This window comes from Giraffa tippelskirchi, chromosome 8 (genome assembly GCF_054371585.1).
Source record: "Giraffa tippelskirchi isolate mGirTip1 chromosome 8, T2T-mGirTip1v1.2.pri, whole genome shotgun sequence".
Lineage (NCBI taxonomy): Eukaryota > Metazoa > Chordata > Mammalia > Artiodactyla > Giraffidae > Giraffa > Giraffa tippelskirchi.
This window is the reverse complement of record NC_137282.1, coordinates 114,021,227-114,045,597: the sequence shown is the minus strand read 5'-3', so window position 1 is coordinate 114,045,597 and position 24,371 is coordinate 114,021,227. Positions and strand designations below refer to the sequence as shown.

The 24,371-nt window shown below is 40.3% G+C and overlaps 2 protein-coding genes across 8 annotated transcripts in view; one reads left to right on the top strand and one right to left on the bottom strand.

The window, feature by feature from the left end:
- Positions 1–2,956: 2,956 nt before the first annotated feature.
- On the top strand, positions 2,957–14,667 carry EFCAB9 (EF-hand calcium binding domain 9). 3 transcript variants are annotated; one of them, XM_081520715.1, is made up of 5 exons: positions 3,000–3,146; positions 6,491–6,639; positions 7,431–7,607; positions 8,568–8,681; positions 12,936–14,667. In XM_081520715.1, exons 1-5 carry the CDS (start codon positions 3,011–3,013, stop codon positions 12,963–12,965), a joined length of 606 nt encoding a protein of 201 aa, XP_081376841.1. In that variant the 5' UTR covers positions 3,000–3,010; the 3' UTR covers positions 12,966–14,667. The 3 variants fall into 3 exon arrangements, with proteins under 3 accessions (XP_081376839.1, XP_081376841.1, XP_081376840.1); XM_081520713.1 differs by lacking the exon at positions 12,936–14,667 and having other exon boundaries at positions 2,957–3,146; positions 8,568–8,793; XM_081520714.1 differs by lacking the exons at positions 3,000–3,146; positions 12,936–14,667 and adding an exon at positions 4,741–5,333 and having other exon boundaries at positions 8,568–8,793.
- The window catches only part of UBTD2 (ubiquitin domain containing 2), a 61,300-nt gene continuing 49,886 nt past the window's right edge, over positions 12,958–24,371 (bottom strand). For all 5 annotated transcript variants that reach the window (XM_081520711.1, XM_081520710.1, XM_081520709.1 and 2 more), the window contains one exon: positions 12,958–15,436. In XM_081520711.1, coding sequence (XP_081376837.1) covers positions 15,039–15,436 — 398 coding nt within the window. In that variant the 3' untranslated portion in view covers positions 12,958–15,038. The remainder of the gene's footprint in view (positions 15,437–24,371) is intronic.

Here is a 24,371-nt window from a genome sequence, read left to right as displayed (position 1 = left end):
TCAAGTTCCCTGACCAGGGATTGAACCCAGGCCCTCTGCATTGAGAGCATGGAGTTTTAGCCAGTAGACGATCAGGGACTTCCCTGCATTTTACGACACTGTTATCATTTTACTCCGCCGTTGTTGACTTGGATTGACCCACATATTGTTACTACTTTGTTGCTCTCTGTTCCTTTTTACATCTTGGATTTTCTCTCTGTGATCATTCTCTGAATTTTGTAAGTTGATCCTTTAGAATTTCTTTTGGGAGAGTCCTTTAGTGACCATTCTTAGTTGTTTGGGGGTTTTGTCTGTTTGTTTTTGCCTGAATACAGCTTTATCTCATCCTATATTTTTTCTTTTCACTATAGAAAATTTCAAACATATTCAAAATAGAAAGAATAGTATAAGGTAGTACTCCTGTATACTCATCAGTCAGTTCATGTTCAAACAACCCTAATACATATATACGTTTACCCATGAGCCTGATCATTTTGAAGCACATCCCAGCATCTTATCATTTTGTCTTTTTTTAACAACAACCTCATCTGTTGTCATTTCTAATATTATATCCAGTCAGTGTTCATAGTTCTCCATCATCTCATGTTTTTTGGTAAGTTGTTTGTTTTTGTGGGTTTTCAAATACACAATCTATATTAATAAGTGTCCTACTATGTCCATACACTGTAATTGTGATCTGAAAGACGTTAAACTGTTAGCCTATAGATCCCTCTTCCGTCTCTTTTTCTTTTCTTGTAAATTTTGATTGAAGCAGTGGAGTCCTTTTCTTTTAGAGCTTTCCAGTCTGGGCTTTGTTCATTGTGTCCCAACAGTGTCATTTAACATGGACCTCTGCTGTCCTCTCTATTTTCCTGATTTATATTTTCTGTAAAATGGTCAAATTCAGGTTTGATTTTCCTCCTCATTCTTTTTAGAAAGCAAAATTCACATAATATAAAATTAGCTATTTTAAAGCATGCAGAGACTTACCTGGTAGTCCAGTGGTTAAGAATCCACCTGCCAAAGCAGGGGACACGGGTTCCATCCCTGGTCCAGGAAGATCCCACATGCTGAGGAGCAACTAAGCCCGTGTGCCACAACTACTGAGCCGCCACACTCTAGAGACCGTGCTCCGCAGCAAGAGAAGGCACTCCAGAGAGAAGTCCACGCACCACAACCGGAGCGTGGTCCCTGCTCGCCGCAACTAGAGAAAGCCCGCGCGGCAACAAAGACCCAGCACAGCCAAAAATAAGTAAATAGTTTTAATTTTAAAAAGTGTACAGTTCAGTGGCACTTAGTACACTGACAGTGTTATTCATCTGTCACCGCTGTCAGGTTTGAAACATTTTCATCACCCCACTGGGAATCCATTAAGCTGTCACTTCCCATTACCCTCTCCCCCAGCTCCTGGCAGTGACTGATCTGCTTTTCTGTGACTTTGCTTCTTCTGGATACTTAATATAAATGGAATCATATAATATGTGACTTTCTGTGCTTGGCTTCTCTCACTTACCATGAGGTTCATCTACATTGTAACATGTATCATTCCCTTTCATGACAGAATATTTAGCTGTATGAATGTACTACATTTCATTTGTCCTTTCATCAGTGTATGAACATTGGGTTGTTTTCACCTTTTGCCTATTGTGAATAGTGCTGTTACAAACATTTCATACAAGTGTTTGAATAGTTTTCTTTTGGATATATATCTAGGAGTGAAATTGCTAGGTCATATGGCACAGGGTCGAAAAGAATCAGACAGGACTGAGTGACTAACACTAAAACTAATGGTAATTTCATGTTTAACTTTTTAAGGAACTTCCCTTCCGCCTTGAAAGATGATTTCTGAGTGTAATTTTAGTTGGCTAGATTGATTTTACACATTGAAACATTATTCCATCATGTTTTGGTTTCCATGTTGTGAAGAAGTGGATTGTTAATCATCATCAGTCCTTTGAAAATAATCTTTCTTCTCTGATTGCCTTTAAAATCTTTGTCTTTGGTAGAAGGTAGTTTCACTCTGATGTGTACAGATATGTATTTCTTCTTATTTCAGCTACTTAGGACTTCAAGATTTTGAAAAGCAATATAGCATGGCTATTAAAAAGCAGTGATTATTGCCAGACTATCTGGTTCACATGCTGACTTCACCATTAATTAGCCTATTGACATTAGGAAAATTACTTAACTTTTCTGAGCCTGTTTCTTTTTTTATGTTTTTATTGATGTGGTTGATGTACAGTATTATATAACTTACAGGTGTACGACATAGTGGTCCACAATTTTTAAAGGTTATATTCTATGTACAGTCATTATAAAATATTGGCTAGAGAATTCCCTGGTGGTTCCGTGGCTAGGAGTCTATGGTTTCACTACTAAGGGTGCAAGTTCAATCCCTGGTTAGATCCTGCAAGCTGTGAGGCAGAGCCAAATATATATGTATATTTTATATATATACATATATATGTAGACATGTAATATATACGTATAATATATATTCCTTGTATAATATATCCTTGTAGCTTATTTTATACACAGCAATTTGTGCCTTGAGCCTGTTTCTTAATCTGTAAAATAGGTATAATAATCTCTGCCTCTTAGGATTCTATGACTAGCCTTCAGACTAAATGAGTTAATATATTAACACACTTAGAACAATGCCTGGCATGTAGTTACATAGCTGTCCGCTTGGATAATGACAATGAGCCCAGTCTGTGGATGGGTGTCTTTCACTGACTTTGGGAAATTCTCGTTTTCTTTTTTTTTTTTGGCCACCCTGCTTAGCTTGTGGGATCTTAGTTCCTCAACCAGGAACTGAACCTGGGCCTCCAAAATGAAAGCACCGAGTCCTCACCACTGCTCAGCCAGGGGAACTGCCGCAATTTTAAATTTTTATTGACTGTTTCCTGTGATGTCTGACCTAGGAAGATCTTTACTACCAGAGCTTTTCTCCACCCGACATTCCAGTTCTGAGGCAGAATTCTCTGTTCTAGTTCAGGTTGCCAGAGTCTTCGGCTTAAAGGGCTCCACGATGAGACTGAAGCAAGGATCGTTTTTGTGGTACCTTTACCTGGACAAACTGTACTGCTTATTGTCCGTGAGAAACGTGAAGGCCTTGGTGGAGTATTTTCACCTTCTTGATGTGCACCGCAAGAAAACCTTGAATGGTCAGTACTTCCATAAGTGCTTCTTTTGGGTCGTTACTTGGTTTTTAACAAATATGCAGGAGAACTTACAGAACCAGAAACTAGTCTATTAACATATGTATTACATCTTCGAAATGAAGCACAGAGAAACCTTGCCAGCTGCGACTTGATGGCAGTTCAGTGAGGCAGATGAAACAACAAGCTCTGCGGTTAGATCTTGGCTCCACCCACTACTCCATGGAGATTTGCAGAATGCCATCATCCTCTTTTAAGTCTAATTTTCTCCACCCGTAAGTGAGGCTTCTAATAATGGAGTCCATCTCACGATTGTAAAAGAAAGATAATGAGGAGCTTCCCTGGCAGTGCCGTGGTGAAGTCTCCGCGCTTCCAGTTCACAGGGCGTGGGTTCAGTCCTGTTTGGGGGCTCAGATGCTTCATGCTGCATGGTGCAGCCAAAAAAAAAAAGGGTGATGAAATTAGATAATGTACGGAAAGTGCTTAGCACGGTGCTCGGCACACTCTAAGGATTTAATGTGTTCATTATGATGACAGCTATTCCTGGCGGCTGACCCCACTCCGGCCTTACCCCTCCAGAGTCCCTTAGCAAAACTTTCCCACAGAATGGGAGAACTGAGTCAGATGATATGCAAGGTCCCTTCTAATTCTTGGTACTTGTGACCAAAGAGTGTGGATGAGCTCAACCCTGCTGCTGAGTGCACAAACTCACAGAAGACCAGTTACAACAGTTTAGGGCTTTCTGTTTGTTTAGCGTTTATTTCTCTTTGCAAGTATGAAAGTCGCTCAGTCGTGTCTGACTCTTTGCGACCCCATGGACTGTATAGTTCATGGAATTCTCCAGGCCAGAATACTGGAGTGGGTAGCCTTTCCCTTCTCCAGGGGATCTTCCCAACCCAGGGATCAAACCCCAGTCTCCCGCATTGCGGGCGGATTCTTTACCAGCTGAGCCACAAGGGAAGCCCTGTTTCTCTTTAGGACTGGGTATAGATAAGGTAGGGCTTCCCAGGTGGTGCTAGAGGTAAAGAACTCGCCTGCCAATGCAGGAGCTGCAAGAGTTGTGGGTTTGATCCCTGGGTTGGGAAGATCCCCTGGAGAAGGGAATGACTAACTACTCCAGTATTCTTGCCTAGAGAATCCCATGGATAGAGGAGCCTGGCGGGCTACAGTCCATCAGGTCGCACAGAGTCAGACATGACTGAAGAGACTTAGCACAAATAAGGTATCCTATTCACTCATTGTAACCTGACGGAGAGAAATATCATTTATCAACAAGGAGTTTCTTCCATAAAATTTTTTTAAAGAGTTCATTCAATGCTTAGCAAATAATAAAGATACCTGCATTTATTCATACTTTCATGTCTCAGATTTATACACAGTATGTCACCAAATCTTCCCAATAACCCAGTCCTAGATAAGGCAACTGTAGGATACCTTGATGTAAACAGAAAAGCTGGCCCCAGAAGCCAAGGGTTTCTGACTCTAAAGCCCATACTCAGTCTCACCAGGGTTTGTTGAGCAGTCTGATCTCCCTGGTAACTAAATCACTCCCGGCTGATGCAACACCTGAGAGATGAAGTCATACTCATGTCTTCTGGCCACCAAGGGACCGGATGGTGACCTGAAGGGAGGCACAGGCTTGAGCTTTGCTTTCCAAGGATGTGGTGACGTAGAGCCCTGGATTCTTGGTCGAGTCGGCTGATTGAAAAATAGTATTTGTTAATTAGCTACTAAGCCTTACAATAAAACATTCCTCAAGAAGCAAGGACACAGACATCACCATGTTTACACATGGTGTGTTCCCAAGTGCTCACACCTGGTGGGACATGGGAAAGGAACACTAAGTGGCCATCAGAAACTCTCAGATCATGACACTGTATTGACTGGTTCACTGTACCCTTAGCCAGCTTCAGCAGGGACTCCAAACCACACAGATACGCTTTACAGATGTAGTGGAGCCGTGTCTTGTGCAGGAGATACAAGACAATTAATGTCATTAATGTGTATGTGTGCATGCTCAGTTGCTCAGTCATGTCTGACTCTTTGCGACCCTATGGACTGTAGGCCACCAGGCTCCTCTGTCCATGAAATTCTTCATGCGACAATACTGGAGTGGGTTGCCATGCCCTCCTCTAGGAGATCTTCCCGATCCAGGGACCGAATATGGGTCTCCTGCGTCTCCTGCCTTGGCAGGTGGGTTCTTTAGGGCTTTAACCCTTGAGGGCTTTTTTGTTTGTTCATTTGTCTTTTGGTTTTTGTCTCTTTTAGGACTGAGTATAAATAAAGGTAGGGCTTCCCAGGTGGCACTAGTGGTAAGGAACCCACCTGCCAATGCAGGAGCTCCAAGAGATGTGGGTTCGAGGCCCTCTGTAATCAATGGGCAAGAAGAAATCACATGCAGACAAAGTTACACTTGAGAATCTCTGAAATCTTATGGGTGATCTGTACATACAACCTGTACAGCCACACACCACTGTGTAGACATATCACCATGTTTGTTTCTTCCATCTAACATTCCCTGAGACAGATGATGAGTGAGTGGAATTTCAGGCAAAAACCTTCCCTGTCCTTTAAATTACAGTGTTTTTTTCTCTGATTGTATATGACTGCAGATGCCTTAACTAATGTGCAAAAGATACAGCTTCACTGTAGAAAGAGCAAGGCTGTGGAGTCAGATGGACCACATATGAAGTCCAGCTCTTCCACTCAACGTGTGGTCCACAGACCAGCAGCGGCCACATCACTTGGGAGCTTGTTAAGAATGCAGACTCAGTAGTCCCGTGCCAGAGTTTCAAATCACAACCGCTGTTTTAACAAGATCCTCAAGTGATTGGTATGCCCATTACAGCTTGAGAAGCCCCAGGCTTAGCTATCACCCAAAGCTTATTGTAAAAGGCTGTGTAGCTGCCTGGGTTCACTGACATGCAGCACTTAAAGCGCCCAGCATCTAAGGTGCCTGATGATAGCTCCTTTCCCCACAATCGAAAGCATTTGCGTTATGTAAGCATGAGGCACAGTGATTCTTTTATAGAAGAGGATAAATTGGCTCAAGTGAACGACCCAGATGAAATGTCAGCTTTTCCAAGAGCATGTCCTAGGTCCCCAGTGAGAACTAAGCTCTTCCTTCTCTGTACGAGGAGCACTTTGAGCCTTTTATCGGTTATGTATCCACATCTGTCTGTGCCCGGGAACCAAGCCCTGCCCACTCTCCTTCTTCACAAGTCCAGGCACAGTGGACTGTGTAGCGGCAAAGCCAGAAGCTTCCAACAGGACCACCATTTCTGTGGCTCCCAGATGTTGAACATTTTGAAACTGTTTCAGAATAACCCATCTCATCTCCCTGCCAACAGATGTGCTGTTTTACCACTTCCTTCATCACGTGACTGACTTGAAACGGAACCAGATCACAATTGTGTTCAACATGCTGGACTGGAATGCAGTGGGCGAGATTGGTTTTGACCAGTTCTACATGCTGGTGTGCATACTGCTGGCACAAGAGGTGAGTAGCCAGTCAGGCTCTGGGGCAGAGGAGGCAGAGCTTGGCTGCTGCCACCATGTTGCTAAAGGTAGCACCAAATTAAGAGTGCGTCAGAATTTTTCTTCTTTTCACTTGAAACAGGAAGAAGAAACAGGGGGAGTACTACTTTTGGTTCCTAAATGGTCCATCTATAACCTAGGGGTTTCGAAAGGTTACCCAGCTTCCCTCCCACCTTGCCCTTGTGAAGAACAAACCTCATCCTATCACATCTCTCCTTGGCATGCCCTTCCTTGCCCCTTCCAGCTGGCGGGTCTTAATCACCAGGAATCCCAGTTGCCTCTCTTCCTCAGTGATCCCTTTCCTCAGAGAATATTCTGAAGGGGATGAATGATCAAGACAAGACCTGCTCGTCTTTGGGTACCCACCTTATCTTGCACACACTCCTGGAGTGTATTCACCTCTTTCCCTTTCCTTAAGGAAAGGCACCTCATGTCTTCATCATTTTATCGCAAGCACTGAAATTTTCTTACGTACATTTTCACTGAACACAAGGAAATGCATTCTACTAATTAGAGTCCCATCTAGCAGAACTAATCACTACAGATAGCATCAGTTCCCCTTGAAGGCAGATGCTGAAGCAGGATCTTATACATTAACCACAGCACCCTTTCGGCTCTGAGCTGCTATGATTCTGCCTTTTGCTTTTAGCTATCTAGGGAATGGACTAGGGAATAGATGAGTCTTGATGCAGCAAGTTTAGAAAGTAGCACCAACAATACTATTCCTTTCCTTATGTTTTTCTCTCAAAACAGAACCATTTGGAAGAGCAATTTATCTTCCGCCACTCCCGGCCTGTTTTTGAGTTGCTTGACCTGGATGGGGAGCTGAAAATTGGCCCAGACAACTTGCATATGTACAACTTTCTCTTTAATATTAAAAAACAGCAACTTAGAGACCTCTACTATAACTTCGACATCACAGGCGACCGTGTGAGTGCAGGTCCTGAAGTGCGGCCTGGCAGCGTGCATGCTCAGCCATGTCCAACTCTTTGTGACCCCCTGGACTGTAGCTCACCAGGTTCCTCTGTCCCTGGGATTTTCCAGGGAGGGGTCACCACTTCCTCCTCTAGGGGATCTTCCCGACCCAGGGATCCAACCTGCATCTCCTGCATTGGCAGGCAGACTCCTTACCCCTGAGCCACCTTGGAAGCTGTGGCCTGGCAGCCCCTCTGTCCAGAGCTAGAGGACCATGTCCTGCTACGTACAGTGGAGACAGAGGAGGAGGAGGGGAGGAAACTCCTCCTGGAGTGTGTCAGGGCACTGGGGTCATAAAAAACTAAAGGGATGGACAGGCCTGTGGAAGAGAGAGGACTGAGCGCTACATCATATAATGTGGATACAAAATTAGAGAAGTTTAGAGAAGGAAATTCTGTTGCAAGTTTAGTTGAAAGAAGGAAATATTTTAATATGGCAGGAATTGGTCTTACGAGGAAGGATTATAGATTTTAATAAGTAGAAATGAAGAAATTCTTAGATGGGAACACATGAGTTAAATTCCAGGAGAAAACAGCTATGGAGAAAACAGTGAATATCTATTTCAAGTCCATTCAGTGACTGGCCTATTCCAAGGCCATGTTGACTAGCAAGTGAGAGCTCAAGTTTAAGCTTTGAAAAGATGGACCACACTGGGAAGAAGCTCAGATGTAGCCTGAACATGTCTGGACTTGCGGTAGTAGAAGGAAGAAAGGGACCCTCGGTGCCTTTGGAGCCTACAATAGACTGTTTCTGGCTCTAGACTACAAGCAGACTGTAATTACGACCTAATTACTGGGCCTCTTTAATAAAGTTTCCAAGGTTTTAAATCAGAAGTGATTACAATCCTGCTCCCATCTGAAACAAAGTATCAAATCCTTTCTGAAATAACTTTCCTTTTTTCCTCCCCAACACAAGCTTCTTAATTACAAGGAATTTAAGCTGTTTACTATCTTCTCCATGGACAAATACCAGGAGAGTCAGAAAGCAGAGAAAGAGAAGAAGAAAGAGAAAGCTTTACTCAAAAAGAAAGTGTCACAAGTTAATGAGAGCCAGAGAGAGAGTCTTCTTGGAATAAAACAATTTGAATGTATAAGTAATTACAATTGTTAAGATGTCTTAAAAATAAATTTAGAACATCAAAGTGAGTACCTCTGATTTTTACACATGCAGGGTTCAGATGAGTGTTTTTCAACCCACAGATTCTTAACCTTAATAACCTTGAGGCCTCACATGATGTAATCATTTCTCTTTTCTGACATGTCCCAGTTCTGCTGTTGCTTTTCAGATCAACCCTGTCCACTACGTCCCCGGGTATCAATTACCAGCTCTTCCTGGAGCTAAGCAGTTGGAAGACGATGCTTTCCTAAATTTGCCACGAGTGGCCCAATACTTTCAGAATTCTATTCTCCCAGTCCTTAAGGCTAAAAACAAACTTCAAAATGGAAATGCACCTCCACACATAAGGGAAATTGACTTTTAAGGATATGGGGATTGTGTTCTTCCTAGAACTTCAATTAGTCTTTGATGAGTTAGGTGCTTAAGCAACTATACCAAATCTACTAGGATGAAATAATTATTACATGTCCTTGTATAATTTTAATTTTTTTGTGTAAGTAATGCCTTGACTAATTTTTAAGTGTTTTCAGCATGGGATTTGTAAATCTTCCCTAACCAGACTGTACTGTGATATTAAATATAACTACCATTCAGTAAGTGCTTGCTATTGGTAAGGCAGGGGCTTTAGACACATGGCTTTTTTTATTCTCCTAACCCTGTGAACTGTTTCTTTCAATTTACAGATGAGGATATTGAGGTGTCAAGATTAAGAACCTACCTAAGGTTCTTAATGACTCACAGTTGGTAGGACCAGAGTTCAAATTCAAGGTCAGTTAGATGCCTCTGCTTAGAACAACTGATCTAACTCACTTCAGTCCTAGCAGATCCTGTTTAAGTTTTACATTGACATTTCACTGGCTCAGAAACCCCTTCTGCATAATGCTAATCACCACATCTCCTTCGACCATAGATTTCTGAGGGACAAGTTTGGTGACTGGAGGAATGCAGCCCATTTCCTATAAACCAAGGATTTCTTAAGGATACACCATTAATATAACTGACTACAGCATTCAGAGTACTTAATCATCATCAACATTACTTTGTCAACGTGCAACAGACAAGAATACTGCTTATCAAAGATTGTCATTCATAAGTCAAAGTTGTAATAACTGAGATGTTAACTACTATGAACATCCTTTATATTTACTCTAATAGTCATGAGATTTTAATAACATACTTATGAATAATGTTTAGAAACCAAACCCTCTCTCTTCCCCACAATGGTACTACAAAAACTAAATGGAACTAGCAAAAGACCAAAAAGCCCCGCTGAAACACACATCTCTTGATTTCTGGTTTATACATGGGGATAATGGGATCGATGTCAAGAACTGTTGTGAAGACCAGAAAGATGGAAAGCATCTCACTTAGAACAATGCTCTTCTCCTCTGATTTGGTGAATAGTTAATTCTCCAAGGAGAACACTCTCGGGCAAATAGGTTTGGATACTACTACACCTATAAGAGTATTGTACTGAGAGACCAGCAGTATCTGGCTGAAAAATGATAGCGCGAGATTAACCGTCATTTCAAAGGGCCTCACCACACCACTAGGCTTACTTTGGGATGGGTTTCTGCCTCTTTTCAGGCAGCCTCAATAGCTTTTGCTACCAGACAGCCTTACGACCCGGGTGCAGTTCTGGAAGGAGAAACTGTGAGGTCTTAGGAAGGGAAATCTTCTCTTTCCCATTTTCCCAGGGGAGCACTCTTGAGGTATATAAAGGTAACTCAACAATGGTATATGTCTTTTTCTTTCCCAGGCATGGTCTCTAAAGCAATGAAGATCTCATACTTATTATTGTTTTAGAATGGGGAGCAGGAAGGAATGAAGGATAGCCAAATAATAGGGTATACTAGGTTTTAATCTGGGCTAAATACATTTTAAACTAAAATTTATTCAATTAAAATTTCAAATTTTAAATAAATTAATATTAAATTTAATGACTGAAGTTTCAGGAATGAGCAGGTAGTAGTCTTCCCCTACTCTTTGGAAATTATCAGTGGATGTAACTGTAATATCATAACTATAAAAAGTATCATGATTTATTAGATTTTAAAAAATCCTTTTAAGAGCATTTTTATAAACCGGGTGATTCTAGACTGGAATCAGGAGACTGAGCATTTAGTTCTGACAGGCCCAAACTCAAACTCAGTGTAAAAATTAAAATTCAATTGCATCAGTAAAGTGGCACTTTTTTGGGACCAAGAGTACAATAGAGAAAACAATGTCAGTGTCCATTACGTGACTTAATTTTTTTTAAAAAAATGTGTATTTGCAGGTATGCATGTAGATGCTTTAAGTTTCATTATCTCCACAGTGAGTTAATCCACTGTGCTATTAAGGGTAGAGTTTGGACCAAGCACGTTTAGGTAAGTTTCTGGATGGCAGTAAAACTCTACACCACAGTCTCGTTAGAATTCCTTGGTCAGCAAAGTGTATGTTTCCTAAGGAGGCTCAGCAGTGGGTGGAGGGGCAGCACTGGGGGGACAGGAGAAACACAGGTGTGGCTGCAGATATGACTCCGGTTTCAGCCCAGGGCCGTAGGACTGCAGGGCCACCATCTACATCAGCTGTAAAGGGGAAAGAATTTTAGAGAAAGCCAACTATGCAACATGAAGTAACATCTCTTGCACTAGTTCTTAGCCAAGGACTAGGAAAGGCCAAATCAACTTGGCGAACACCTGCTGAGAGGGGCCGTTATCCATGTCCTGAAAAATCTTCTATAATCTCAGAGTGGGTAAGACCTTAGGAAGAAAACAAAGAAGCCATAAAATACAAGACTGATAGATCTGGCCATGCAAAACAAAATTTTTACATGGTAAATTACACAAAAACAAATGATAATAGATGATAGAAAACAACAAATCCTATATTAAGGGCATTTATCCTTAATATAGAAAAAATATCTACAAATCAAGAGGATAAAGACCAAAATGGATTAGGAAAATGGGCAAACATAGATAATTCATAGGAGGAAAAAAACAACAACAAATAGCCTTAAAATATACAGTATAATGCTAAGTTTCACTCAAAGAAAAAACACAAACTAAAATCACATGACACAGGTTTCCACCTAGACTGTCAAAGATCAAAAAGTTGGTCAGGGTATAAGAAAATAAGAGCAGACATATTCTATAGCATTAAACTGGTAAAAATCCATTTGGAGGGCAATTCAGCATCTGCTCTCTATATGTATACACTGATCTACAACACTCCCTTTTCAGCAATATATTCCTTAGTTGTACCCAGATGCAAAGATGTAACAACAGAAAAGGACGTTTCCCAGGAGCACAGTTTACAGGGCCAAAAGTCTAGAGGGACCTGTGGGACTCCAAACAATGGAATACCACTGCACTACAAGAGGAATGAAGCAGATCTAGCTCTAGTTATAGGGAACCATCTCTAACATTCACCAAAATCAAATGCATAGAATAGCACATGTTATTTAGGAAAAAGACAAGGTAGGATGGGTGAATATACTCACACACGCTACAGCAGTGGTTCTCACATTGGGATTAGCAGTAGCAGCATCACCTGGGAACTTTTGGAAATGCAAATTTTTGTACCCCCCGACTCAGGCCTACTAACTTGGAACCCGTGGGAGAGGAGTCCAGCGATCTGTTTTTTAAATCTGTGTTTTTAATAAGCCTTCCAGGTAAGTCTGATGTATGCTGAAGTGTGAGAACCACTGTGCTAGAATATCTCTAAAGATATCCAGAAAACTGGGAACAGCTGTTACCTCTGGAGAGAAGAAATAAATGCAAGATGAAGAATAGGAGTCGAAGAGAGACTTTTTGGTATGTTTGGATTTTTTCCCATGTGTACGTATCGCCTATTTTAAATAAAAATTCAACAATCAAAACCTGCCACTTTGATCCAAAATGGATAATCCTTCTGAAAAACTGAAGGATGGGTTTTGGTTTACAGCATGATTCTTAAAAGAAAAAAGCAACAACCTACTGAGACCAAGGTTTCAATGCAGCAAATAAAGTATAGCTGTAAATGACCATGTATGGTTTGATACAGCAGAGTCTAGGTTTGGCGATAATGAACTCATTATTTACTGACCTGGAAGGTTTTTAAAAGGGGGAAAAACCTTTTTAGAAGTTTTATCAGAAAGAAGCAGATTACCCTTACTGTGGACAGTGATAATAGTTAAACACCCAGAATAAAGGCAAAGACAAAGAGAAAAATTGAACTTTTTTTTTTTAAAAAGCACAAAAACCCTACATACTAAAATTGTACACATCAAGTATTGGTCCAATCTTATATCAATCTATTTACAATTAAACAGCACCATGGTTTTCTCACCTAGGTTAGTTAAACATTCCCAGAAAATTGCTATTCAAAGTATATGTTCCTTTAAAATAAAATAAACTCTTAACAGAGCTCAAATCCTCAACAAACAAAAAAACTTACCAACCATAGATAATTAAATCACCGAATTCACTTAAGAAAAATAGATTTGAACATTTTTTTTCCTCCAGTTGACAAACTTTGAGAGATGCTGCTGTTTAATGTGGCACACAAATTAAGAAACATTTTGATGACGGGGGCATTATACTGAAACACCCTCACATACCTCCACCTCCACATATAAAAATATTCCTTTGGAATTAATGCTGCTGTCTCCTCTTGAATTTAGATTCAATTATCAGCAAAGCTAAATTAAATGTAGCCACAATCTTTAAAATGATTGCATAAAAAAGAGAAACAGTTAAAGCTCTCAGAAACACGCTACGTTACAATTATAGATATTGTATCTAATCAGGCTATAGGAAATTTAATAACATTTTAAACATAACATTTAAACTAAATAGCAGTTTCAGTCTGCCATTGAAATTAATAATGGTGCTTCACATCCAAAATGAGTGTGGAGGTCTGATTATCTCCCATTTGAGAAAGTGCCTTCTTGCCTCTGCTTCTCCATCTCATGGATTCTCAGGGGTTCAGAGATATTGTACGTGCTAGCCCCCTTCTCACCTATGGAACCAACTTTGAAAAGGCTCTGAATTAAATACAATCCTTGGCAGCTTTATTCCAGTCATTGTACAGAAAAATCAGGTTATCCCTTGGAATTTTTCAGTCTTATAATCTGCAGATGCTTCTTAATTTGTGTCTCTGCTAGGAAAGATGAGAGAGGAAAACTCTCATCCACCACAACTACAGGTAACAGTGAGCTATGGTAAGCACTGAAGTATAAAGCAACGTATCATCATTAGATCTCACTGCCGATGTTTAAGTGATGTCAGGAAATTTTTCACTAGTAAATTATGACTTGAAATTTTTTTTTTGAAAGATTGAAGACAGGCACAATTCTCCTAGGCACAGACAGAACGGGTTTTCCTTACACCCTTCCTGCAAACTGGGGGAGACAAGATAATTACTTTATTGATTCTGTGCATTCCCTGGCCTAGTATGCATGCATTTTGGGCACAGTTAGCTCTGAAAGTTCTAAGCAGAGTAGGTAGATCAACGAAGGTATTATATAGTAGTGACCTTCTAAGCCTGAATATGAAAACAGCTTCATTATACAGACATTTCAAAATACCTATGCAGCAAGAGGACAACAGACTTTTCAACTAAGTATCAGTTGAAAATCAGAGATCTGAATGCACTGACTAAATTATTGCCTAGTGTTCCAGAAAGATGCCTGCCACCAACACGCTAGAAAGGCACCAAAATTTAGTGTGAATGTAAATAAGGAGCTCAACCTATGAGAATGGGAATAGCAATACTGAAACACAATTTGCCAGTCTCTACTCCTTTATGGCTAAATATTACTTGAGCAAAGAACTAAGACCAGAAAAGTTATCGAACCTCAAGTACTGCTCTGTTTAGTTTCCATTTCAAAAAGCTCAAGTTTTATAACTGTTACTGATGATTTCTGGAAATTATATTTAAGAACTCTGTATTCACAGGTGCTTGGTGCTGGTCTTCACGGGTGCAATCTTCTATTTACAGTCCAAACCATTTAAATACAGCCATTACATAGTTGTTGGGTATTTTAAAATAAAAGGCTATCTATTTCTTAACTGCCTCTTGAATTAGAAATTGTAATTACATGAGTCACAAAGGCTGGCTCTTTGTGTTTTATTAATTATTTTTGTTGGTCTCCATCACAGATGGAATTTTTCACTGATAATTCCTCAGAACTAAATCCATTCATACGGAATTCAGAGCAGTGAAAACAGATTTCACGCCACAGAGTAGGAAATGGTAACAATAAAAAGGGGCATGAAGGATTTGGGGACAGCGAATAGGACTAGGTCAGTTCTCAACTGGTGTTGGGTTCTGCAGAGGTTGGCTCATTATAACCTGTACGACATAGTCCTTTGGGATCTTCAGCTCTTCCAATTTCATTTTGTCGGTGAGAGGCCTGCCAGAAAAGAACCACCGCTGACTAGCCGGTTCCACTCCTTCCGCAGCATGCAGCCGTCTCTTCATGTGATACACTGTGTCTGTGCTGCGGACCACAAGTTTGAGGTCTTTGCCAGTGGAGAGGCGCAAACGGAGCTGAGATTCATACCCAGAATTGGGCGGTGGCTCAGGAATATCCAGAGTCTCTATGTCGCTCTTTTCCTCTATCATGTTGATTGGTGGTGCCAAGCAATAGACTGGAAGCTGGTATCTATTCCCCAGTTCATCATAGCACTCTGTAAGTGCACCTTCAGAAAGAGAAGAAATGAAAAAGAGTTTAACCTAAATGAATGCATTTTTCTTTACATTGAGCAAATGCTCTAATGTCTCAGTGGGTTGCCACTTAAAAGGGAAAAGAATGTAAAATAAAACCAATCTCTGTCAGTGGTCAATGACCATTATCAAGGCCCATGACCAATTATCTGAAAAAGTGAAAGTGTTATTAGTTAGTTGCTCAGTCGTGTCCGGCTCTTTGCAACCCCATAGACTGTAGTCCACCAGGCTCCCCTGTCCATGGAATTCTTCAGACAAGAATAGTGTAGTGGGTAGCCATTTCCTTCTCCAGGGGATCTTCCTGACCCAGGGATTAGACCTGGGTCTCCTGCATTGCAAGCAAATTCTTTACTGTCTGAGCCACCAGTGAAGCCCCCAATTACCTGAGTGTTTATCAAATGAACCAGGACCCTAGCTCCTTACCCTCACACTTCTAAGTCATTTCATACCTAATTTACACTTTCATTACCAAAGGAAAAAAGGCACACAAAATCCCAATTTACTAATGTATCAATGCTCAGACCAAATTAAGGGGAAATTCAAACTGCAGTGGGATATCCTTTTAGGAAATGAATCAGCTAACCTTAAAAAGAAACAAAAAAAAACAGATCTTTAAGCCCAATTCTCCACAATGGTGTCCCAGAGTGGTTCTCTTAATGCCTAGACTTCCTTCACCAGAAGACCTCAGTCCAAAGAAATCACAAACTAGAGATGACAAGCTTACCAGCTGTGACTGGCTCATGGCTTATATATGAATCTCATTAGCACAATGACCACAGAAGTGACTGAGGTGTTTTATTTACCCTAATTATTAGTCAATCTGTTACAGAGAAGCTACAGGTTAAAAAGGAAGAACAAAAGGAGTATGAAGTTCATAACCCACTGCTCAGGGGAGGGGATAAAAAGTGTTTGCGGTTTAAAAGAAGATATTCATGGTTAATTTCTTTATAAACTGCATTGTAATTACCAGAGCTTCCCTTGGGGAATTTGAGGGCATATTGAATGAATGCTTTATTGTAAGGTATTCATGTGTCCTTTGTTCAATATAGATAAAAACCAAAAATACCCATATTCAAAACACTCATACACAGGCTAATGAATTTGGGAAGTGGGACACTGAGAAATGGTTATCAATGAACAGGTGAGTTAATAAACTGATCTCTGTGGTCACTATCAACAGGCTGAAAACACAAAGAATCCCACATGAGACTGGAACAGTCACCAATGCACCAAGGGTTGACCTGGGCCTGCTTTCTAAGTTACATAAGATGGGCTGGGGTGAGACCTCAGTCACCAAGTATTAATACATGTGACTCTCCCCTTCCTCTATGTTTAATGTTCAGCCTCTGTGTTGTTCACTAATTAATCTGAACACTGCTATGAAACTGTAGAGATGGATATGTTTCAAGCCCAGTTGTGATCACCAGCAGTTTCCTACACTAGTAGCCATCACACTGTAGTATGTTATTTATAAAATCAGTTGTGCAAACTTCACTGTATACATACTTGATATAGCCTTGTTCTAAGGTAAAGAAACCTACCAGTGTCTTTCAGATGGCCTGACCATTAGGAAAACTAGCAAAGAGAAGGTGGAGAGTTCACTACAGATTCATCATCTCTCTCAGGAAAATACCTTCAGATACACATCCCACTGTTACCAGGGAGTCTGTAAGTCAGCCTGATAGGTACAAAAGCATATAAATATTTACATGCGTGCATGCTAAGCTGCTTCAGTCATGTCTGACTCTGTGCAACTCTATGGACCGTAGCCTGCCAGGCTCCTCTGTCCATGGGATTCTCCAGGCAAGAATACTGGAGTGGGTTGCAATGCCCTCCTCCAGGGGATCTTCCTGACCCAGGGACTGAACCAAAGTCTCCTGCGTCTCCTGCACTGCAGGCGGATTCTTTACCACTAAGTCACCAGGGAAGCCCATATATTTACATAACTGTTCTACTAAAAACAAGTTCTCTTAGAGAGGCACCATTCTACACCTTGGTTTTTGGTTGTTTATTTCTGACCACTCAGTATGGCATGCGGGATCTTAGTTCCCTGACCAGGATCAAATCCGTGCGCCCCCTGCAGTGGAAGCGGGAAGTCTTAAAAGCCAGGAGAGCCCAGAGAGACGAATCTAAATCATTCCTTTTGGAATCAGGAGACCATGACAATATTCCCAGCCTTTTATTAATTAGGTGTACAACCTTGAGCAACATTCTTTAACCTCAAATACTTTTCTCAATTAGCTAAATGAGGCAGGATAAAAATGACCTCTAAATTGGTTTCTAGGTTTATACACACTGCTTCATATTCATGCACCCCAAGAGACAGAGAAGAGGAAAGCTAACCAAAGCTGTCAAACTGCAGGCAGAATCATGTCTTGACCAAAAGACAGCCTACATTTTTAGCCTCCTGAGAAATGAGGATGAGAGGCACTGTGACAGCTTCTTGTACAGGGCTGAAACAGTAGTGCAAGCCAACCTTAAAACAAATGGGACAACCTGCCAGGCATTGTGGCTCTTCCTAGATCTGAATCCTCACTTTTTCACCACAATGGAAAGCTGAGTCTTTCCCCATCTGCCCTTCAGCCCAATAAGTCAAGGGTTCAGTTTTCAGATTCAAATGGGTGAGAATAAAAACTCCATGGAAGAGGTACAGCTGGATGGCATATCTTCTTATTCCAGCTCAGGGAGCCTCACATCTATAATGCTGGAAATAAACTATCCAGATTCTACTGCTAAGAAGCTCCTATATTCCGATATTTGGGGGAAAGGTAACTTCAATTTATCTAACATGAAATTTTCTGGTTTACTCTGTTCTTCACGTCTGCCAAATTATATTGCAAACTGAATTATAAATATGTTCCAGTTTTAGATTAAACTAAAAAATAAATATGTAAAAAATTCAGGCCATGAAGTAAAATATTATTTAATGATACTTTTGTACTAGTTTTATGGGTTACCCTCTACCCACATTAAATATCTGAGATCACAAAGTATCAAAAAATTAATCAATATAGACCTACCCCAGAATTACTCATAGAGAGCAGAATGACTCCTCTGTAGGCTCAAACTCCTTTGAACAATACATTCCCAAATCCCCACCATTTTACGGCCCGTATCTTTTTATTAAAGACAAAACTAATGGTGGCCTCTGCCACTTACTAAACCCCTAGAAGTGTCAGCGTATGTCACTGGCACTGAACACAGAAGGTTACAAGAGAGCCAAGGCTGTCCTTGACCCCCAGGAGCTTCTAATCAAGGAGAGCAGACACAGCACAACCACCGAGGGTTTAAATACAAACTGATACACTGAAAACCAGACACAGGAGCCAAGGTATCACACGACAGTAATGGGACTAGAGTTGGTAGAGCCAAGAAAGAAAAAATTCTATAAAAACAGTGTGTCCTAAGCATGACACAGGGAGCTTGTCTGGTGGCTCAGGCAGTAAAGAATCTGCCTACAATCCAGGAGACCTGGGTTCGATCCCTGGGTCGGGAAGATCCCCTGGAGAAGGGAATGGCTACCCACTCCAGTATTCCTGCCTGGAGAATTCCATGGACAGAGGAGCCTGGGAGGCTACATACAGTCCATGGGGTCGCAAAGAGTCGGACATGACTGCACAACTAGCATTTTACTTCACTCCAGGCATGACACAAAATACAAATGAAGGGCATCCCAAGAAATATGAATTATATGGAAATAAGAATTAATATAAGTATGGAATAAAAAGGGGCTTTGCTGAGGTGAAATACAGAATCAACTGTATGAAATTATTACACAGCAACAGTGAAAATCTAATAGAAGGTTTAGGGAGTTTAAACTTTAACACTACAGAAAACTTCTAAAGGTGGCTAATATAGGTCCATGTGGCTAATACAGGTCCATGAGTCACTCCTACAAATATTGAGTGCCTACTATATGCCAAGCAATATTATGCCAGTGAACAAGACAAAGCCTAAAGATTCTTTTATTATTTGCATGAAGCGAGAGTGACTAACTGGAATTAGGAGAACCAGCTAAAATGATGGCCTAACAATGGAAAGAAATGGATCTGAAAGAATTGGTGGTAACTGGCAGGACCTAATGATAGACTGTGGGTATGCTCAGTCGCTCGGTCGCGTCCGACTCTTTGCGACCCCATGGATTGTAGCCTGCCAGGCTCCTCTGTCCATGAAGATTCTTCAGGCAAGAATCCTGGAGGGGGTTGCCATGCTCTCCTCCAGGGGATCTTCCCAACCCAGAGATCGAACCCAGGTCTCTCGCATTGCAGGTGGATTCTTTACCGTCTGAGTCACCTGGGAAGCCCAATGATAGTTTAGGAAAGGCAAATCACCTAACTAGGAAATGAGAGTGATAAAGAATTCAGGGTTACAAGATTCTTTGCTTAGTCTTAACTGCTGCAGGTATGGGGAGACACTTCAATTGAGTTATCTGAAGGTAACTGAAGAAGCATATTGGGGAAAAAGGTAAAAGCAGTGTGTACAGTAATAACCTTGAATGTACAAGCTTAAACATAAAAGCAAACACTTAAAAAGAGGGCTCACTAGCTCTGTCTGAGCACTTTAGACATTTAATCCTCACAATGACCCTGTCAAGTAAGTTTATCATACTCATTCTACAAATGGGAAAACTGAAGAGAGAGAGGTAAGCTTGTCCAGGGTCAGAGAGTAACAGAGTAAAATAATCTGATTCCTGAACAAGCTTCAGGGCTTGTGGCAGCTCTACTAGACTCTCAGGTTAATGATATGGCTAATGGGAGGAAGAAACGCTCTTGGAAAAAGGCAGAGGACAAATACAAGAGGGATGAAAAGCCAAGCGTGAATCACAAGGTGCAATGCAGCTGAAAATACATTTGCCAGTGCTGTTCGTGACCGAGCAAAGGAGGATACAGAAGATGAGGCAAAAAGAAGTGGTGACTAAGAAGTTTCAGTCCTCTGAAGCCACCACATGTAGTGACAAAATGGACATATTGCTGTCACTGTCTCATCTACAATATTTGAGAGGAGTGTGTAAAAAAAACCGAGTATGGTTAGAAGATGGATAGTTTCCATTAAAGAAACCCTGTATATAAACACAAAAGGGAAGGAACCACTCTAAAAGTTGGTAACATAATTATTTTTTTTAACCTTTCCAAAAATCACTCCTACTTACGTTTGTGTTTGCAATTTACAAAAGGTTTTTAATTATCCCCCACTGACCACTGATGGTGCATTTCATCTAACAATTCTCCGCTAGTTCTAAAGATGTTCTAGCCAGGGTTGCTTAGATTGCTCACTGAACATTCTTTGTGGAAGTACACCTGTCTTTTATTCCTCCTTCTTCTCAAAACATCATTCTAGACCTCAACCGAGTCCCAGCAGAGAGACAGATGGCCACAGGGATAAATGCCTGCCAGGTCACTGCTTCCCCGGGTCAGGAAGCCCCGAAAACTCCCCAGGGCAGGAAGAAAGCTGCCAAGACTACCTTCTGTCCTGATTTCACACATAATTTTTTGAAGTTGTTTTTATTTATCTTCTATCTAGATGATTGGCTCAATGTCCAATTTTCCTTGTTTTCTCTGGCTGCTTTTAATTTGGCTGCAAACTATTTGACAAGAAAATTATAAAGACAAGACTAAATTAAATACCAAATAATAAAAATAGCTTTATTAAATGTCATAACATTTAACACTTTATTCTTTCTCAAGCAGTCTTTCAGATTAAAAAAAAAAAAAACACATCTTTTTAAGCATTCAAAGGCCTCTATGTTTAAGACCAGCTAGGTCTTAAATTTTTTACCACATGAGACTTGCAGTGTTACATGATCAAATTTGAAAATCAAAGTTGAAAATCAATTTTTATGTAAGGAAACTTTTGAGGACATTAAAATGTTATTTTGATTGCAGTGATGGTTTCATGGGTGTTTACATGTTAAAGCTGATCAAACTGTACACTTCAAATATGTGTTAGTGTTCTTCAATATACCTTAATAGTGTTGAAAACATTTATTGATAATATTGAAAACATACTGGCAATCTAATAGAGAAAATCTCCCTCCCAAAATTAATCAGGAAAGCTGTGTGCTAGAACTGCAAGGCTTGTATCACACTTGGGGTTTCTTCCAAGGATGAGAAAGGATGTCTTTATTTTTGACTTCACTTTTCAAACTGACCAAGAAAGCATGAACTCTTCAAAAACCATGACTTCCTAAGGCAACAGAAGACCTATACATAAGTGACTTGGATACAGTTAAAAAGGAAAAGAATCCTGAAGTAACAGAAAGAATGGGAAGGAAAGAAAGACTGGGTTAGACCTGTGACTCAGGCAGCCCACTGTTCAGTCTGTCAGAGGCACATAAGATTGGAAAAGCAGTGAATCTGATAGAAAGAACAGTGGCTTTGGCGCTGTCACACCGAAATTTTAATTTGGATTCTAATCTTAGACATATTCAGTCTGTTTCCTCAAGGACTACAGTATCTACCTCACAAAGTTGTTTTAAGGATTAAATAATAAAACACATGCAAAATTGACTGGTACATGTAATGAATTCATAGAAACACTCAATAATGTCAGTTCCCTTCTCAAGCAAGTTTTAAATCTCAGAACTAGACTTATGGGGGAGAGCTCACCAATAGCAGTATCACAAAGGATAAAAAAATTTCATCATGTTTGAATCCACTGCTTTAGGCTTCACGAGGTCCTCTGCCAACACAATGTCAAAAGGGCCATCAAAATTACCCTTCATCCAGATATTATGATCAGTCTTTCAAAACTAACAAATTATAGGCTCCCTCATGCAAACTCTTTACTGGGAATTAAATGAAGCTTGTGTCTGATAATCAGGCTGTAGGGGAAGCAGGTTCGTATCCCACCAGAAGCACTGAGACTGTCATCCGCAAGCATAGGTGAAAAGTGACTTAGTCTGGATGCATCACCACAGTCATATGAAGGTCAGACCACCACTAAGAGCTTGTGTAACATTTGGCCACGTTTCTAAGACACTGATCTTTTAAGTCCAGCTCCTTAAAAGGACAAAGTAATAGATCAGCAGCACTTGTAACTGGTTTATTTAGCTGACCCGGCTTTACAGAAGTAGAAGTTGGGGTAGTATATGTCTTGGGACCACATCAGAAATCCTTCTTTCCCTCCACTCTCACCACCCAGAATGGAAGAAAGGAGGTCTTCTTCAGAGAGGAGCCTCCTGAGTCAGGGACATACTCCCACCTCAGCTATTTTAGGGACTCTGTTGCTTTATTTGAAGAAAAAGGCTGACAGCAGCTGAGGAGCAGATAAAGCTACATTGTATAACTCCAAATCATTTTTGTCTTTTTGAAGATAAAGAGAGGAAAAGGATACAACATTTAATTTATGATAAATCAGCCATCAGATCCTTTATTAAGACCCTGTTCCATTTCCAAATACAAGTCTGGTAAAAATTCCCTCTCTCCTGTATGTACAGGAGGTTCATGCTTCTGTTCTTAAAACTTTATCTTCATAAATTAAGTTTATTAAATGACAAATTCTTATAGGGACCTTTAAAGGACTCAGAATCCATGACTTGCTTCTTAATGGGCCTCTAACACACTAATGCATTTCCTGTCTGTCCATGTCTTAAGAGAATCCACTTGTTTCTCTTTACTATTAATAGAAGTATATCATTTTAAAGTACTCTGTATAGTGTGGGAGGGACTTAAAATGGTAGATATGGAATTAACACTGGAGATCACTTGTGCAGTAACTTCACAGAAAACAGAAAACACAGATGAAATGACTTGACCTTGTAATTTAACTGATCTAGTTAGTTAGACCTAGGACTGGAGTTTAAAACCCAATTTCATGACTTCTGCCTCGGAAAAATGATATAACTTCCCTGCGCTTCAGTTTTCTCATCTATTTAAAATAGGGACTACTGTAGGTGACTGTCACAGGATGAAAATGAAATAATATCAATTCAAAACATGAATTGGTAGTATTTTATTATTTCTGATTCTCAGTCCACAATTTTTTATCATGTTGGTTCCCTAAACACAGAAATGCTCCATTAATGACACTTATAAGTGCCTTGGTTTTTAAAAACTTAAACTGCATTACATGTAATTTAATTTATTCACATTTGACATATTTTGCAGTAAGAAAGACCAGGAAAAAGAAGAAAAACTGGGCAACTCCTTTCCCACCTGTATTTTGAAGGTGATTAAAAAAGAGCTATGTGTTTTAAAGAATACCATTTTCTACTTCCATATCCTGAAGCATGAGAAAGGACAAAAGAAACTGGCCTTCAAAAGTTCATCTGAAGAACTGGTAATGTTCAGCGATGAGAAGTAAGAATAAAGTTGGGGTTAAGTCTTGAAGTATGAGAAAGGTGTTTGGGGAGTGGTGAACAGCTCCTCCTCCTACACAAGGATGGTTAAGAAGGGAGCTTTTACATGTGAATTGCAGGGAGGTGGAAAACATACTAATTGTAGATGCTAAAGAAAAAAAACTTTTCTAGAAGGCAGGGAACCTTCCATGGAAGGCAGGGAAAGGGAGCAGGCAATTTCAAAAATCCTTGTAAATCTTCTAAATAGTAATTTAAGAAAGAGCATCAAATCCTCCTCTTTACAAGATAAACATATATTGTTTCTGAACAAGCTTTCACTGAAAATATCTGAATAACCCACTATGAACTAGACTCTGTGAAAAATGAAAATAAAAACCACTACCCTTTTTTTCACCGTGTTTATGCTAATTTGAGCAAGCCACTTAATCTATAATCTGGTTTCACAGGCAAAATACTGTTTGGGGGAATTTTAGGTAGTGATAAAACAGTACTCAACTAGAAAAAGAAAATAAGCTCTAAGAAATTTAAGACCATGAGTGAAAAATGCTGTGTAAATAATGAAAAATAAAGCTCTTCTAGAATGGGGAGGCTGTGGAAAAGAAGCATCAGACATT

Excerpts from the sequence above, each read along its gene's own strand:
- EFCAB9 (XM_081520713.1), top strand. The coding sequence starts at position 3,011 with ATGAGACTGAAGCAAGGATCGTTTTTGTGGTACCTTTACCTGGACAAA. Across the intron at positions 3,147-6,490 it reads CCGCAAGAAAACCTTGAATG|ATGTGCTGTTTTACCACTTC; the intron begins GTCAGTACTTCC and ends CCCTGCCAACAG. Across the intron at positions 6,640-7,430 it reads GCATACTGCTGGCACAAGAG|AACCATTTGGAAGAGCAATT; the intron begins GTGAGTAGCCAG and ends CTCTCAAAACAG.